General features: G+C 45.4%; 1 protein-coding gene across 6 annotated transcripts in view; it reads right to left on the bottom strand.

Annotated features, from left to right (window-relative positions):
* Positions 1–1,243: 1,243 nt before the first annotated feature.
* APP (amyloid beta precursor protein) overlaps positions 1,244–16,722 on the bottom strand; it is a 262,818-nt gene continuing 247,339 nt past the window's right edge. For all 6 annotated transcript variants that reach the window (XM_082694233.1, XM_082694234.1, XM_082694235.1 and 3 more), the window contains 3 exons: positions 14,309–14,409; positions 11,545–11,691; positions 1,244–2,429 (listed from right to left, as the gene is read on the bottom strand). In XM_082694233.1, the coding sequence (XP_082550359.1) occupies positions 2,328–2,429; positions 11,545–11,691; positions 14,309–14,409 (350 nt within the window). In that variant the 3' untranslated portion in view covers positions 1,244–2,327. The remainder of the gene's footprint in view (positions 2,430–11,544; positions 11,692–14,308; positions 14,410–16,722) is intronic.

The following is a 16,722-nucleotide window of genomic DNA, read 5'->3' as shown; positions in this document are numbered from 1 at the left end:
GCCTGGGTGGCTCAGTGGGTTAAGCCGCTGCCTTCAGCTCAGGTCATGATCTCAGGGTCCTGGGGTCAAGTCCCGCATCGGGCTCTCTGCTCAGTGGGGAGCCTGCTTCCTCCTCTCTCTCTCTGCCTGCCTCTCTGCCTACTTGTCATCTCTCTCTGTCAAATAAATAAATAAAATCTTAAAAAAAAATCAAGTCCATAGAGCATGTGGTTCCTAAATGGGGGCGATTTAGGCTCCCCGCCCCCCTAAATGGCATGTGGTCATGTCTGGACACATTTTTGATGATCACAACTGGGAAGTCCTGGCATCTTGTGAGTAGAAGTCAGAAATTTTCCTAACCATCCTTCAAAGCGCAGGACAGAGCCCCAGAACAAGGAAGGATTCCCTGCAGAGTAACGGTTGAGCCACTTCAGAAAATCTGCTTTAGAGCTAGCTGTCTGCTTGTCTTAGCTTTGAGCCGGGCCCCCAGGAGTTTTCTTCATCTCTTATTTTTTTTTTTTTTTAAAGATTTTATTTATTTATTTGAGAGAGAGACAGTGAGAGAGAGCATGAGCGAGGAGAAGGTCAGAGGGAGAAGCAGACTCCCCATGCAGCTGGGAGCCCGATGCGGGACTCCCGGGATCATGACCTGAGCCGAAGGCAGTCGTCCAACCAACTGAGCCACCCAGGCGTCCCCATCTCTTATTTGAGACAGAGATGGGTCTGTCTGAATGTCTGTGTGCCCTCACAATTCTTGTGCTGAAATTGCAATGCCCAAGGTGATGGTCTTGGTGGGGGGAGGGCGGCTTTTGGGAGGTGGTTCAGGTTGTAAGGATCCTTCAAATGGGATGTGCGCTCTTACACGATGTGAAATCTGCAACCTGGAAGGTTCCCCACATGACCAGGCTGGCACCTTGACCCTGGACTGCCGATCTCCAGAACTGGGAAAAGGAAATTTCTGTTGTTTATAAGCAACCGGGTCCGTGGTATTTGTTCCAGCAGTCGGATCAGATGAGAACAGGGACAAACACGAGGACAGGGGTGTGGCCACAAGATACTCTGGACCAGGTTAGATAGGTCAATGAGGCATTTAACTAGCACGAGAAGATTCGTGTGGACCCTGATTTTCGACTCAGACTTGCAGTGAAGATACAAAGGTGTGGACCTCTGGGCTTAGATTACGTTAGCTTTCTCACCAGACTCCGGGGGGCTACTTGCTCAGCAGGCGGCTGCCATGGAATCATTCACACCAGCACAAGGGCACTCCTCCAAGAATGTATTTATTTACATGAAAACACCGTTTTGTACAAATTGAAGACAAATCTTAAAGGGTCTGTCCAGGCAGGGCTTCCCCTTTCACTTTCTTTCGCTGTCATAAATAAAATGTTTTTAGACCGGTTAAAAGAAACTGCATCTGCCTCTTTTTCTTCCCTTCAAAGGACTCTGAATATTTCATGTCCCTAGTTATCCTTTAAAGAAAACTCTTGCCCAGGGTGATTTTATTTAATTTATTTATGTAATACAGTGTAGAAAGCTATCATGGTCATAAGCAATGATTCTGTACAATCATCCTGCAGAAAATTTTTTTGGGAGAATTCCTGGTAATTTGAGACCAGCAGAGCACTCCCTCCCCCCCCCCCACCCGTAAAAGTGCTTACAATGAACAGGGATTCTTTTCTTTATCAAAGATCCAAAGGTACATGGACAAAAAAGTTTCAATTCTCAATGCCTAATGTGTGCACATAAAACAGGCACAAAGAAATAAATGTGTATCCTCGTAATTCCTATATCACAAATCTAGCAGAAGCAGCAATCTGTACAGTAAAATGCAATCATGGAAAAAAATTTCTCTAGATCATTTGGAATACTTAAAAATGCTCAACTTTAGAATGCATAGTGATCAGGAAAAGAATACTTAGGCAAGAGAAGCAGCTACACTCCCACGTTCACACGAAGCATCTCCCATCGATTCTTAAAGCATATTTCAAGTAGGACTTAATTGGGTCACAAACCACAAGAATAATATACAACTGGCTAAGGGGCTACGTGATAAATAATCAGGAGAGAATCTATTCATGCACTAGTTCGATACAGCTAAGTTCTTTACAGTACACAAAACCCATTAATAATGTAGAGACCAAAATGTAAAGAGAGAGAATACATTGCTGATTTGTATATTAATTCAAGTTCAGGCATCTACTTGTGTTATAGCACAGCGGTCAAAAGGCGATGAGTAACTCATAAAACAGAAGGGCTTGTTTCTTTCCACATTATTCTATAAATGAACACCGATGGGTAGTGAAGCAATGGTTTTGCTGTCCGACTTCAGAGGCTGCTGTCGCGGGGGTCTAGTTCTGCATCTGCTCGAAGAACTTGTAAGTTGGATTTTCATAGCCATTCTGCTGCATCTTGGAGAGGTGGCGCTCCTCTGGGGTCACAGCAGCGTCAACCTGAAATGCAAGGGCGAGGAAAAATGAATTTAAAAAAAAAATCGATCTTTTGAAAGCACACATGTGGAAAGGTAAAGTAAGGAGCACGGTAGGTTTCTTTCCTTCCCAATGTGACCTCTCAGAGCAGGACCAGTTACGTAGATACTCCATCTGGCCACCAGGTGGCGCCGAAAACCTTGCCGAGCTGGCTCTGCTCGCCGGGCGCTCATTGGTTGCTCCCCCCCACTTCAGAGTAACTGGATACATTCAGCGCAATAAATATTTTTTTCTTCCCCGTTGGCTCACTAAGGGACCAAAAGGCCACAATGGAAAACTGTTTTACTTGAAAATGTGGTGGTAAGTTGGAAAAAAAAAATCCAAGAGCATCATGGAGAGGGAGCGATGTATATGGGCAGACGCTTAAATAAATCTAGACGGCTGATTTTTCCACACTCATTTTAATTTGTCCCAGCTTTCATGAAATCTAATATGACCAGAGGCCTGAGAATCTTTTAATTAAAATGATGATCTAGATATATCCAAGGGGCCATGTGGCAAGGAAAATATTCAAATATACTGTTCTAGGTTATATCCATATACACACACAATATATATGTACATATATGCAATATATATGTACATTGAATTGTATATGTATATACATATTGCATATGTATATACATATTACATATATATACATATTGCATATGTGTGTGTGTGTGTATATAATTATTTATAAAAAACAGAGTACTAAGACTGGAGCAGGATGTCCTGCACAGACCCTCTGCGTTGACATGCTCCGTGTCTAGGATCAGGCCAGCAGCTGTGACCCGCCCCCGCCCCCGCCCCGCCGGACAGGACGGTTAGGGCAGGTTATCCCGGTTAGGACGGGGCCGGGAAGGGGTATCTGTTCTCTGCGCATCCGGCAAGGTGCACGTGGGGAGCGGCTGCTCACGTCTCCAGTGGACCTGCCGCACCACGCACAATGCACGGAATTCAGAGAGGAAGTTCACAACTCTTTGCTGAATGAACTGAAAGTTGAGGTTCGTTATTCCACCTCGCATGCAGGACTTGGAACCACCCCCTCGGGTAAGAGGGCTCCCGCCTCGTCGGTGCTCGGAGGACGCGGCGCATTCGGCTCTGCCCTCCTTATGGGAATCATCACTTGTGTTTTTTCTTATCCCTCCTGTTCCTCTGACCTGCTGCGTTGTCAACAAATGAGGTCCCCGTGCTTTAACTGGCCACTGTGTAATTAGCCACGGCCTTGTCGGTTCCAACGCCGTCACTAAAGATGAGCACCGTTAACGAGACATTTCATCCACCCGCGACTCAGCGAAACAGCCTGTCTGTAGCACTGGGGCCATAGGAACCTGGCCTCTTTGTATTTGTGCCGCCTTTTACTGATATTTCAAATAGTGTCAAGATAAAAAAAAAAAAAAAGTCTTGCTGAGGAGATCCAGCTCTGCAAAGCTGCCATGTTGCTGAATATAGAAAAAATACACCGTGTGACTGTTAGAATATCGTGCTTGTATGTCCTCCAGGAACACACCAAGCCCCGCCCTGGCTGTCAGCTGTCATCTGCATTCATCAAGGTCAGGGGGACACCTGGCAACTTAATGGTTTATCTCCTCTTCAAAGGCCAAAGCCAAACGCTTAAAACAGTCCAGCCAGAAATGGGAGGCTGAGGTGGGCGTGGAATGCAGGCGTCGAAGGTTCCTGCCTTCTTGGCCCTTTTCCACCTGCTAATCTTTATTATCTTTTGCTGCTGGGAGGGCGCCGTGGCTGCAGCGGGTAGGTGGAGCCCTCAGATCTCAGAGGGCTTAGGAGCCTTCAGGAGGAGGGATGATTTTTACAAAATGGCGCCCAAGGAGCTTGGGTTGTAGCTCTTTATCCTGAGCCCCTTGAAGGCTCAAGGCGCAACACTGAGTGCTCACATCCATGGATAAATCTACCACTAAAGGAAGAGCATCAGGTAAGGGGGAGCCTTCCTCCCTAGGGGGACTCAAGGTTAGGTCCTCCAAGGCAAAGCTACTGCACTGGTGGCGACCACTGTGTGGGGGCTCCCCCACTACGGTGCAGGCAGGGCTTTGGCATCAACACCTCCTCAGTATTGTTTCCCTTAAAGCAGAGCCGGGGGAAGTTGGAGCCCGTGATGACTGTTCTGGAAGGAATGAGGGAACAATGAAGTTGGGGACAGAATCCCCATCTGCCCACCAGGCAGGAACACCTACCACTTGCTGAGGCAAAAAAACACACACATGCACACCACCTCTGCACACACCTCCTCCCCTGAATTTCTGGGTTAGATCACATCCATAACTGGTCCTAAGTCTTCTTCTGGCTCTAGGTTCTGGGAGCTGTGTCTTTATGGGAGACCTTAGGACCCTCTGCCCTGCACTCTGGCCTGGCTTCAAACCTTATTCCTTTGCTATATCCAGAGGAATTCACAGCTCAACTGTCAAGACTGCAGAGATGAAATTCTTCCTGGGTCTCCTTAGTTTCTAGTTCCTCCGTATCGTATCGTCTCTAGTGTGGGAGTAGTAAGCCGGGAAAATCCACATTTTAATTTGATTACGTAGAATAACCAGCAGGATGTGTGTTCCTGGGCGTCCCTTTCATGAATAACACTGAGCTACGCAGAACCAGAGTCCTGACGCCTACGATATTCCATTCCAGGTCATCTAGGTGCACAAGGGAAGGAGAAGAAGATAAACCACAGTGACTTAATACATAACCACAGTGGAGGGTAAGGCCCTCCAAGGAGTTCGTGCAGCGGGAAGGAGAGCAAAGCAAACATCAACCAGGTTTTCAAGCTAGTCCGTTTATCCCTCCTCTAAGCCCCCTGGTGTTGGATTTGGTGTTCAGTCGCGCCCAGCTTCAGTTTGGTGACTGTCATTCCATCTCCTTATAAGGGTTCACTCATATTTGCTGCCCGTGTTCAGTGACCTTCCAGCAGGCGACGGATTCCTTGGCTATGCCATCATCATCCTCAATTCCCGATGCTTTTCTCTGATCTTCCACTGTCTCTTTCTGCTGTTTGCTTCCAGCCACAGGAGGTTCTGGGTCCAGCCATGCTTTTCTGTACCTCTGCTTCCCACTGAACCTGACCGTTCCAACTGCTCCACAACAGCCACGTGAGTGGTGGCTCGTTACCTCCATCCTGGTGGGTCAGGTTCTCATCAGGAAGAAAGGGCCCCTCAGGACATATTTTTATCCTGTTAGCAGTAGGACGGCACATTCATCAGGGAACGTCATACGCTGTAACTCCATAAAAAGCGAACTGGCACCTCTCTTCTTATTCTGATCATTAATCAGATGGCTAGCGGGGGGGGGGAATGAGGGATGGGAGAGTTCTGATGGTCCAGTTATCAGACCCATGTATGGAAAAAAATTTTATACCCTATAATAAAGAGATTTTGTGCCAGCCCCCTTAATTTCTTTTTGTTACGGAGATCTATTTGGCATATAACATTATGTAAATTAGGGTATACAATCCGTTAACTTCATACAGTAACACACTGTAATATGCTTATCATTATCGTGATTAATTAGCAACTCCATCAGGTCAGAGAATTATCTGTTCTTATCCTTTAAAAAAATTTTTTTTTTATTAACATATAATGTATTATTGGCCCCAGGGGTACAGGTCTGTGAATTGCCAGGTTTACATTTCACAGCACTCACCATGGCACATACCTCCCCAATGTCCATAACCCCACCCCCCTCTCCCTACTGTTTTTATCCCTTCTTATTAGTGTTTGGAATAATTAAATTCTAGTCTCTTAGCACGTTTGATTACAATACAGTATTGGGGACTACATTCATTATGCCGCACTCATTGATTAGATCTCCAGGCCGCATTGACTCCTTGCTGCCAGTTTGTAACCCTTACACCCTTGTCCTGTCCCCTCCAATCCCCTAATTAAAGGGGAGGTCTCCCTTTAATCAGGAAAGAGCTACAAGATGCATTTTGGACTATCCAGTGTCGATCGGCATCAGTGTAGAAGAGTGACATCACCAACCACCCAGGGTCGGCGGACGGGTAGGACCTTATGAAAGCAGGAGCAGTGGGGATCAGTCAGCTGGCGCTGGGACCCTCAGCCACCAGAGACGGTGGGCACCTGGGTGACACAGTGGAACAAAGGGCCGTCACATCACTGCCTGAGATACCAACAAGGCACAGTCATCTCCTTGAGGAGCGTGGCTGGCTAAAGGCTTACTGGGTGAACCTCTGGCCTTATGGCTAAGCAAATCATTACATCAATGTTCACTGCTTATTTTTTAAAAACAAAAACTGGCAACTGCTAATGTCCAACTGGTAACAGCTCTATTAATAAAAAATACTAGGCTCCATGTCATTTCCATGTCTCTGTGATCTCCTGCAGGCATCTTCCGCTCTGAGAAGGGAGTTCTGGAGACCACGGCTTTCATCATTTCATTTCTTTCTTTCTTTCCTTTTTTTTTTTTTTGACAGACAGCACTAGTAGGCAGAGAGAGAGGGGGAAGGAGGCTCCCTGCCAAAGCAGAGAGCCGGATGCGGAACTCGATCCCAGGACCCTGGGACTACGACCTGAGCCAAAGGCAGCGGATTAACCCACTGAGCCACCCAGGCGCCTGGCTTTCATCATTTCTTCGTGCACTGATGGGGTGAAGCGGGACAGTGTTCCGTCCTGACAGACGCAGGCCAGTCTAGCTGGAAATGTTCATGTATTTGTTCTCAGTGAAGAAGGACTACTCACTAACCAAGCAGGCTGGGAATAATGAGCCAGAGCTGGGAAAAAGCTGATTCCTGGGCCCCTGAATGGGAGGGCCTGCCGAGATGGGCAGACCACGTCCGGAGGAGGACCACGTCCACTCGGGGCAGACGCTGCTCTGCTCTCGGAGAAACATTGCCCTGAAACCCCACAGCGCCCGACATCACCTGTGCCAGGTGACGGCCTCGGTGCCGCCGTGGGCTGCAGCTCTTCCCAGCCACGTTCACCCACCCCGGCCCGGCCATAAGCTTCCCGAGGGCGGGGATGGCGAACGGCACCTCGGGTGACGTCCTGGTCCGGCGCTGCCCTACACTGCTCGACACAGAACCACGCACAGCGATGCTTCTGGAAGGGAGAGACGGGAAGGCCTGGAGAGGGAGAAGGGGGCTGGTTTCCAAGCTTTTGACAACACCTGCACTTTCAAGGAAGAGGAGGTGAAGGGAAATAAGAAGCAACACCATACGAGGAGGGCACTCACTCTGGAGAGGTTTCCAGATGCTCTTAAGCAGCGAGCGGAACGAGGATCAAGAGAAGAGCTGCACAGCTGTTCTCCCTGGAGTTCTGCTCCTTCAAGGATGCCTCCTCGCCTCAAGATGAATTTTCGTCCCCTCCCCGGAATCTGGGTTCCGGTGTCAACTTACTCTCTGACTTCCCGAATCCAAGGAGACACTGGTTGTGACTAACCACAAGAAACTTTTAACCTAGGTGGCTGTAATGCGGATTAAAGGGTTACTAATTCTCAGGGTGCCCGGACGGCTCCGCAGGTTAAGCCTCCGACTCTTGGTTTCAGCTCGGGTCATGGTCTCAGGGTCTTAAGATCAAGCCCTGCCTTGTCCGCTTGTCCACCACGGGGTCTGCTTGTCCTTCTCCCTCCCCTCGACTCATGCTCTCTCTCTAACATCAATAAATAAAATCTTTAAAAAGAATTACAAAGGTAGCTAGGTCTCTTATCTAGAGGTCTTGTCTTGTAGACATGAGATACTATTTTCTACACTCAGACCAGTGACTCAAAGGAAGGAGATAGTGATTCTCAAAAATGAATACCTGTTCTGTTCCGCCGGAAAATGTTCAACACGCAGATTCTAAGCCCATTTAGAAATTGTTTCCTTAGGTCGGGGCTGGGACCTTTTAAATAAGTAGCTGGTAAGGCTCAGGCACAACCGTGGCATAGAGTCCCTTTGAGAGACCTTGGTTTTCTGCCCAGCATCCCTGGGCTGGTACAGGCTGAACTGTGTCCTCACCACATTCCTGGGTTAACGTCCTCACCCACAGTGTCTCACAATATGACTGTATTTGGAGGCAGCGTCTTTAAAGTAGTAACTGAAGTTAAATGAGATCATTGGGGGTAGACCCTAATCCAACAATACTGGTGTCCGTACAGGAGGAGGAGATCAGAGCACAGACACGCAGAGAAAAGATGACAGGAAGGCCACCTACAAGCCAAGGAGGGAGGCCTCCGAGGAAAACCAAACCCGCCGATGCACTGATCTCAGACTTGTCGCTTCCAGAACTCTGAGGAAATACACTTCCATAGTTTAAGCCACCCAGTCTGGGACGTGGTAATGGCAGCTCTAGCAGACCAACACAGGCTTTTTGCACTTTGGTACCCCAAACAGGCACTTGACCTGATAAAAAGGAAGATGCTTCCTGGGTAGATTCGTCAGTCCGAGGCCATTAAAACATACAATGACTGGTGACAGACGGCGACTATACTTATTGGCCTGAGCACTGCGTAACACAGAGTCGTCAGACCACTGTGCTGTACACCTGAAACAGAACCTTGTATGTCAACTCTATTCAGTTAGAAAAAAAAAACTCCCACACAATAGATTAAAGAAGAGTTTTTTTTTTTTTTAAATGAGCTAGCATTCTTTTTTTTTTTTTTTTTAATTCAGTTAACATATAATGTATTAGTTTCAGAGGTAGAGGACAGTGATTCAACTGTCCGATCTAACACCCAGCGCTCGTTACATCACGTGCCCTCCTGAACGCCCGTCACCCAGTTCCCCCATCCCCAGGGCACCCTCCTCCCCTCCAGCAACCCTCCCTTTGTTCCCTATGATTTAGAGTCTCTTATGGTTTGTCTGCCTCTCTGGTTTTGTCTTGTTTTATTTTTTCCTCTCTTCCCCTTTGATCCTCGGTTTTGTTTCTTAAATTTCACATACGAGTGAAATCCCATGGTAATAGTCTTTCTCTGACTGATTAACTTATTTCGCTCAGCACAATAACCTCCAGTTCCATCCACGTCGTTGCAAATGGCAAGATTTCATTCTTTTTGACCGCTGATACTCCATTGTGTGTGTGTGTGTGTGTGTGTGTGTGTGTGTATACCACATCTTCTTTATCCATTCATCTGTTGATGGACATCTGAGCTCTTTCCATAGCTTGCCTACTGTGGACATTGCTGCTATAAACATTGGGGTTCACATGTGCCTTCGGATCACAACATTTGTATCTCTAGGGTAAATACCCAGTAGTTCAGTTGCTGGGTCATAGGGTAGCTCCATTTTCAGCTTTTTGAGGAACCTCCGTACTGTTTTCCAGAGTGGCTGCACCAGCTTGCATTCCCACCAACGGTGCACAACGGTTCCCCTTTCTCCGCATCCTCGCCAACGTCTGTTTTTCCCAACTTGTTAATTTTAGTAAAAGGGGCTTTTCAATTATTCAAGTATAAAAACGTTTTTCTTTTTTTGCCCAAACATGAAATGAAAAAAAAATTGTTTTGAGTAGAAATGAAGTAAACTGATGCTAACAAGGCTACATCTCCCCCTGTCTCAAAGGACACAGGCTCAGAAGTACTATTATTAGAAGACGGGTACCCCAGAATCGCTGATGTTGTCATTGCTTATTTGATGTGCCCACAGGCTAGCCTGTCAGTCATCTATCTTGTTCTGTCACACCTCACCGCTCCCCAGCATGGCCACTCCAGTCTGGACAGGGAAAAGAAGAATCAAAACCAATTTTCATCAGCAGATCCCATAAACAAGCAGCCAAGAGAATGGTAAGTGCTGGCTGTAATGAGGTTTCTGGCCCTGCCAGACATTTAACTTATTTAATGCTGACCTGCCCTTCTCTGATCGAGAATGGTGCGCAGCACATGTCTTTGGGGTTAGTGAGAAGTTGGATGGATTTCTCTCTGGTGGAAGAAACAATAGATAGGCCATGGGACAATCTGTAGTTGGACCTTGGCCTTATTTAGTTTGACAGTAGGTGAACATTTCTGTCTGGGTCTGTTTTCTCAGCTACAAAAAGAAAAGATGAATTTGACTGATCACTGAGATCTCTTTCACCTCTAAAAAAGCTAATATTTCTCAAGTGATTCTCAAGATTCACTTTCTCTAATAGTTTCCTAGAAAATTACATACACTCTGAGGATTACCCGCCCCCCTGCAACCCAGGCCCAACACCAGAACTGCATTTTAAATGCCCCTGGCTTGGCTCGGTCAGTGGAACACGCAACTCTTGATCTTGGGATTGTGAGTTCGAGCCCCACATTGGGTGTAGAGATTACTTAAAAATAAAATCTTAAAAAAAAAATGAGTAAGAACTTATCTGTAAACTTTCTATTTCAGTATTTTGTATCATGGGTTTAAGAAGTCCTATTTCAATCTTGTAGCTACTCCATTTTGTTGGGGTAACCCACAGCTTCTGTGTTGTACCCGCTCATGTTAGTCACGTGTTGGCCTGTGGGGACAGAATCCTGAAGCGTCTTTGTGCAGTAACTGTGACCGTCACTTGGTGAATCTTCTCTCCACCTCCAGTGTGACCGCACTAACCTCCGGGAATGAAGATATTTCAGATAGACGTGCAGGGTAACAGGCTGAACATCCAGAAAACCCTGTAAGCTCTGCTAAGCTGTTTGATATCATGTGATTTTCTGTGAAACTCTTCCCTGAAAATTACCATTAATTGCTGCTACCTGCTTTTACTTTTAAGTCAGACTCTTTAAGCCACCCCCCCCAAAAGGGAATAAAATGGGTTCAGGTTTTTTTAGGTTTTAGGGTTTTTTTTGGTAGCAGACTTCTCCCTTCCTTTTCATTTCTAACTTGTAGTTTTTCTCTTTTCCTTTAAATGTTCAAGGGTAATCACAATATCTTTAAGCCAGGCATCATCATTAATATTATTTTGACATTTCAGTACAAATTCTAAGAAGCTGAGGGAACAGCGTACAATCCAAAGCCTGGATCACAGTATTTCTAAGTCAGAATGAATGAAAGTCAAAAGAAGAAAACAGCTGCCAAACTTGAGCACCATGCAGGAATATAGATTTTTTTCCCCCTAAGAAGAGATACTTAGATGATTCGTAGTTTAATGCCAAGCAAAATCTCCCACGTAGTCTTTCTTTAACCACTGCTTGCAAACGTGCGGCCGCATTTACCTACCTCCACCACACCGTGATGAATGGACGTGTACTGTTTCTTCTTCAGCATCACCAAGGTGATGACGATCACTGTTGCTATGACAACACCGCCCACCATGAGTCCAATGATGGCACCTTTGTTTGAACCCACATCTTCTGCAAAGAACACCTTGAAAATAAATCAAGAAAAAGGATTGCAATCGCAGGAGACAGCTAGATAGGATAAGTGAAGAGTCTTAGTGTCCACCTTACGCTGTTAAATTTGAGTTGGTGGCCATTCCATTATCTGGTGCATACTTTGAAAAAAAAACCCACACATTCTAGCTACTAATAATGACACCTATAGGACAATGTACAATATGTGGCTTTCCCAGTTCTGGGAAATCTACTTTCTATTCCACTCCCCGCCATGGCCCTAGAAAGGCAAAACAGTAGCCAAGAGGAACCTGAAACCCTCTGACAGGTGGGACATCTGGGGAGAGGTGGGGCGGGGATCTACCAAAGGCTGGAAAGGCATGGATCATGGTTTTTAAAGAGGTCACTGGAAGATACAATGCATGACCAGTCCGCCTTAGGTGCTTTTCAAATCCACAGATGTCCCAATTTCCTCAGAGGGACATTAATACATGAGAATAAAGCACCCGAGACGAAGGAGTTCATCCGAAGAAAAAAGACACTTGTTACCTACTTCTAGCCACACTCAATAGGACAGTACTGAGCCCCGAGAAGCCTAATGCTTAAAAGAGAGTTTTTTCAAAGGGAGGAAGTAGTAGGCAAAGAGATAAGAATTTTAATGGTCACACAGAACTCCTGCTTTCTTCCTGTTTTCTCCAGAACCCCAACTCAACCTGCTGTTTTATTCGTGCTGTTTGTTTGAATTGAACGTCAACATGGTCCCAGATATTTAGTCAGTCTGGTAACCTTGCCACACAGCGCTCAACATTCCTCCACGCTGTTTGTAAAAGCAAGTCACTATTTCCCAACCTCACCTACCTAACTGGAATTATAAAAGCATCCTGCACCTTTTATAATCCTATTATGTAAGGAGACGATCTTCTGCCGGACCACTGGGCTTAACTGCTACTAAACATATACCACCTTTATCATAGAAATTAATGAAGACAGCTCCTTAGAGAATTCTGTCAGTCTACCCTCAACCCAGGAATTGATTTTCCACAGTGACAACGAACATCCTAGAGATCTGAAAAGGCAATACAAAATACAGCAAAATAGAGCCAATTTCCAAGAGTCTTACTCAGGGTCTATTTGCAGCAAAATGAGAAACCGTTCATAATTATTCCCCTTTCTCAACAAATATGCTAGCTCGACGTATTTATAAAAAGCAAATCATTAATTAGCTAATGATAAAAATGTGAGGTAATCAGGAATAAATGCGAGTCTGGACATCTTCCTATGCCTTTAAGAAAATACTGTAATTTTGTAATATTCATTGTACTAATTATAGTACATTATCTTATCAACTAGCTCAGCAGAGGGAGCTGATTCCCCTAATTGCTGCTGCTGCCATTAGTCACTGTCGCATTACAGGAGTTCGTGTAGGACACGGGCCCCAGAAAATGCAAATCCGCACATTAATCTTCAGCTCCGTGCCCCACCAGCCCCCAACACTTCAGCGGCTCCCCCAGAGTTTTTTTAACCTCTTCAGCACCAGCCAGATCAAGACTGCCCCTGATTTCATAATAACGGAGACGGGATTAACCTGCCAGGGAAAACCGTAACGTTCTTGTACGAAAAAGATTATGGGAGCTGAACTGCAAATCTGAGTCACGCACCCATTCTGGATTTGCTCCCATTATGTAGAGTGAAAGGAGGCATTTTCACAGGCGTTTCTTCTGGAATTTACTACTTGGATTTATAAATTATATTGACGAATATTGGAAAGATATTCCCTCCCTTGAGAAAGAGCACGCCTGTGGCCCCGCCCTGCCCCACGTGCATGACAAGTGCCTGAGAGCCAGTCCGTCTCAATACTTTTATTACTGGTTTTAGTACCATTTTTTTGTTGACTACTGAATGCGCAACGAAATTGTCTTCTTCATTAACTTAACCCCCTTCCTATGCTTACTGATAAGACGGAAGAAGCCCTAACATAATGCAGGATCTGATTTGTCCGAAGCTTCTGGTCAAAGATTTTATATCACGACAGGAGCTGCCTGCAAAGGGGATGGGGGCTCCCCTTTGATTTACCCTGATTTTAACATCGGGGGGAACAACAGTGGGTGGGAAGAGACTCTGTCCGAAAGGAAGCTGCAGTCTTCCTTGCCCAGATCTCTCAGGGCGCAGCACTGCTGGGAACGTCACGGAGTCCTGCTCCCCATCTCCCGCCTCCCGCCTCCACCCACCTTGGCTGAAACCCAAAGACCCTAGCCCTGCAGGAGAACTTAAAACGTGGGTGTTGGGGAAGGGACAGGAAAGAAGGGCAGAGGGAGCAGTGGGGTGGCACAGGGAGAGAGGTGACACGTGCCAACGTCAAATCCACCTCGTATAAACCCGTCTTCCTAGAAAACAGAGGGAACTGAACTAGAGCGGTCATCAGAATACACATTAATTTCACTCTAAGCCCTGGGTGGGCTTAGCAGCAAGGAACTGCTCTATAAAGACCCTCTTTTTCTTTTCTTTACGCATCCGTGAGGACCCTAGAGGCAAGTGCTTTATTGTTTTTCTTTTTTTCCCTCATTGGCTTTCCAGCACAGCACGGACAAGTGTGAGCAGGTCATCCGGCGAGACAAACCGAGAGGCAGGAAGAGGTAAATCATTTTACGTACCAATTTTTGATGATGAACTTCATACCCCGAGTCATGTCGGAACTCGGCGTCCATCTTCACCTCAGAGATCTCTTCCGTCTTGATGTTTGTCAACCCCGAACCTGCGATAATCCGTAAGCATCACACCATCATTAAAGGACGCACGACACTCAATTCATTTTCTCTGTAAACATTAACACTGTAACACAAAGGCTACCAAAACGTCCTTTCTAGGTCTGGAAGGAGGGGAAGCAGATTTTAATGACTTTCTTCAAGAAAACTGGCACCCTGTATTTAAACCCTTAACCACTCCCTGTTTCAAACCAAAAAAAATTTAAAGATTAAAGAAATCCAAAGGTAAAGTTTCTACTGCCTTTAAACACATGTTATATATATAAAATATAAATTTTATATAAAAATATATAAATATATAATTTACATATTTATATATATATTTTTTTAATGGGGGAAAACCAGAAGTTAAATGCTAGTTGGGAAGTTGGCAAGGATGTGTTCCCAGAATACACTGGTTTGTTTTAGGGCCTTATTGTTTAGCCTATTCTATGTCTTTTCCCATGTGTTCTCAGTCTTCTGGAAAAAATAATAAAAGTCTTTAAAAAATGAGTACTAATTACCTGGTGGAATCAAACTGCTACTTTAGGGCTTCATTCCAATTACAAATAAATTATGTTCATGTATCTATGCAGTGAAGCATTATAAAAATCATATTATTTATTTAGTTAGGTGACTTAGTTATAGATACAGAATATAATTGGTTCATCTGCTGAATAAAGACTTGCAGTACATAATTTTAGAAAATGTTTCTGTGGGACTAACAGAATTTATAACTTACTAACTCTTCCTTCTCTATAAATTGCTACATGATTCTTACACTAATTGTTATAATAAATTTCATTTTGCAAATAACGATTTGAAGCTACAAAACAAAACGCAAAGCAATTTTTCAAACAGAAAAATGAAAGCACAAAACAGAAATAATCAGTTTCCATGCTGTAGCATTTAAATATCTAAAGTTATAATTTCAGGACGAGAAAGACTTTTTTTTTGATATTTAAACTTTATTTTTCCAGTGTTCCAAGAAAGCCTTTAAAAATCATGTCCTCTACGGTATTCTCACCCAAAGGGCAAACCCTCAGGTTCTGAGTGAATGGAGAAAAATCTATCCATTTGCCTCCATTTTGGACAGCTCTGCCTACAAGAATGACGGTCTTCCTTACCCCAAACTCCAAACAGTTCCCTCAAGGCATCTACACTTGGAGCCTATTCAATGCAGAACAAGCAGAAATTTCGCTCTGCCTTATAGCCTTGAACAGACCGGACACCTGAGGAGACCGGACACCTGAGGAAACCGGACACCTGAGGAAAGGCATCGCGCTCCTGGTGGTCCTTGCTCTGGCTACAGGTCACCAGGTCCTTCAGCTCCCATGGAACCTCATTCCTTGCTTTTTGTCCAGCCACTCCTACAGTCTTATCCACAGGTGCCGCGAAACTTGTCACACACCTTGCTGAAACTGAAAAGCACAACGTCCACAGCACACCATGTGCCAATCTAACAGCACAGCTCACACAAAAAGGAGGATAATTTGACAAGACCGTGGGCAGCCCTGCTGGTTGTGACAGATCCCTGACTCCTTGTCCAAACGTTCACAAAGCTTCCATTTAATAACTCGCCTGAAAACAGAGCCAAGATCAACATCAATCTACACCTGGCCTGTAGACTGTCACCTTGTCTTCTCTGCTGTCCGTCTGGCGGAACTAGTCTCTGCTCTCCCTCTTCCCAGCTCTCCCGCCCTGCGGAGGTCCTCGAAGATCATGGAGAGTGGTTCTACCATCTCCCCCTCCAGGTCTCCTAGCCTACTATCTGTCTGGGTCACAAGGGCTTGGACATGGTAGAGAGGTGTCGTAGATTTAAAATATATCCACAAATCTGTTACTGCTCCTCCTTTCCACAGGTGGGACTGAATTCCCTTCTCTGGAGTGTGGACTGCATGGAGTGCCCCTGCTTCTAATGAACAGACAAAAGAGAAAGTGATCATGGGTGAACCCTCGGTCTAGGTCAAAAAAGGTCTGCAGCCTCCCTTTTTACCCTCTCAGATCATGGTCTGGAAAAGCCATGTCACAAGGACCCTCAAGCAGCCCGACAAAAAGTTTCCCATTGATGAGATACAGCAGTGTCCTGCCAACAGCCAGCCATTCTGTCTGGGAACAGACCCACCATAGTCAAGCTTCAACTTCAAATAGCTACAGCTCTAGAGGATGTCTTGAGTGCAACCTCCTGAGAGGCCCGGAGCCAGGAGCACTCAGCTAATCCATGCCTGATGTCCTGATAATTGTAAGAAAATAGATGTTTGTTGTTTTAAGCCGCTAAGTTACGGAATTATTTGTTGCATTAGCAACAGAAAATTAGTACAAGA

Source organism: Mustela nivalis (assembly GCF_964662115.1).
Source record: "Mustela nivalis genome assembly, chromosome: 1".
Classification (NCBI taxonomy): domain Eukaryota; kingdom Metazoa; phylum Chordata; class Mammalia; order Carnivora; family Mustelidae; genus Mustela; species Mustela nivalis.
This window is presented reverse-complemented; position numbering and strand designations above follow the sequence as displayed.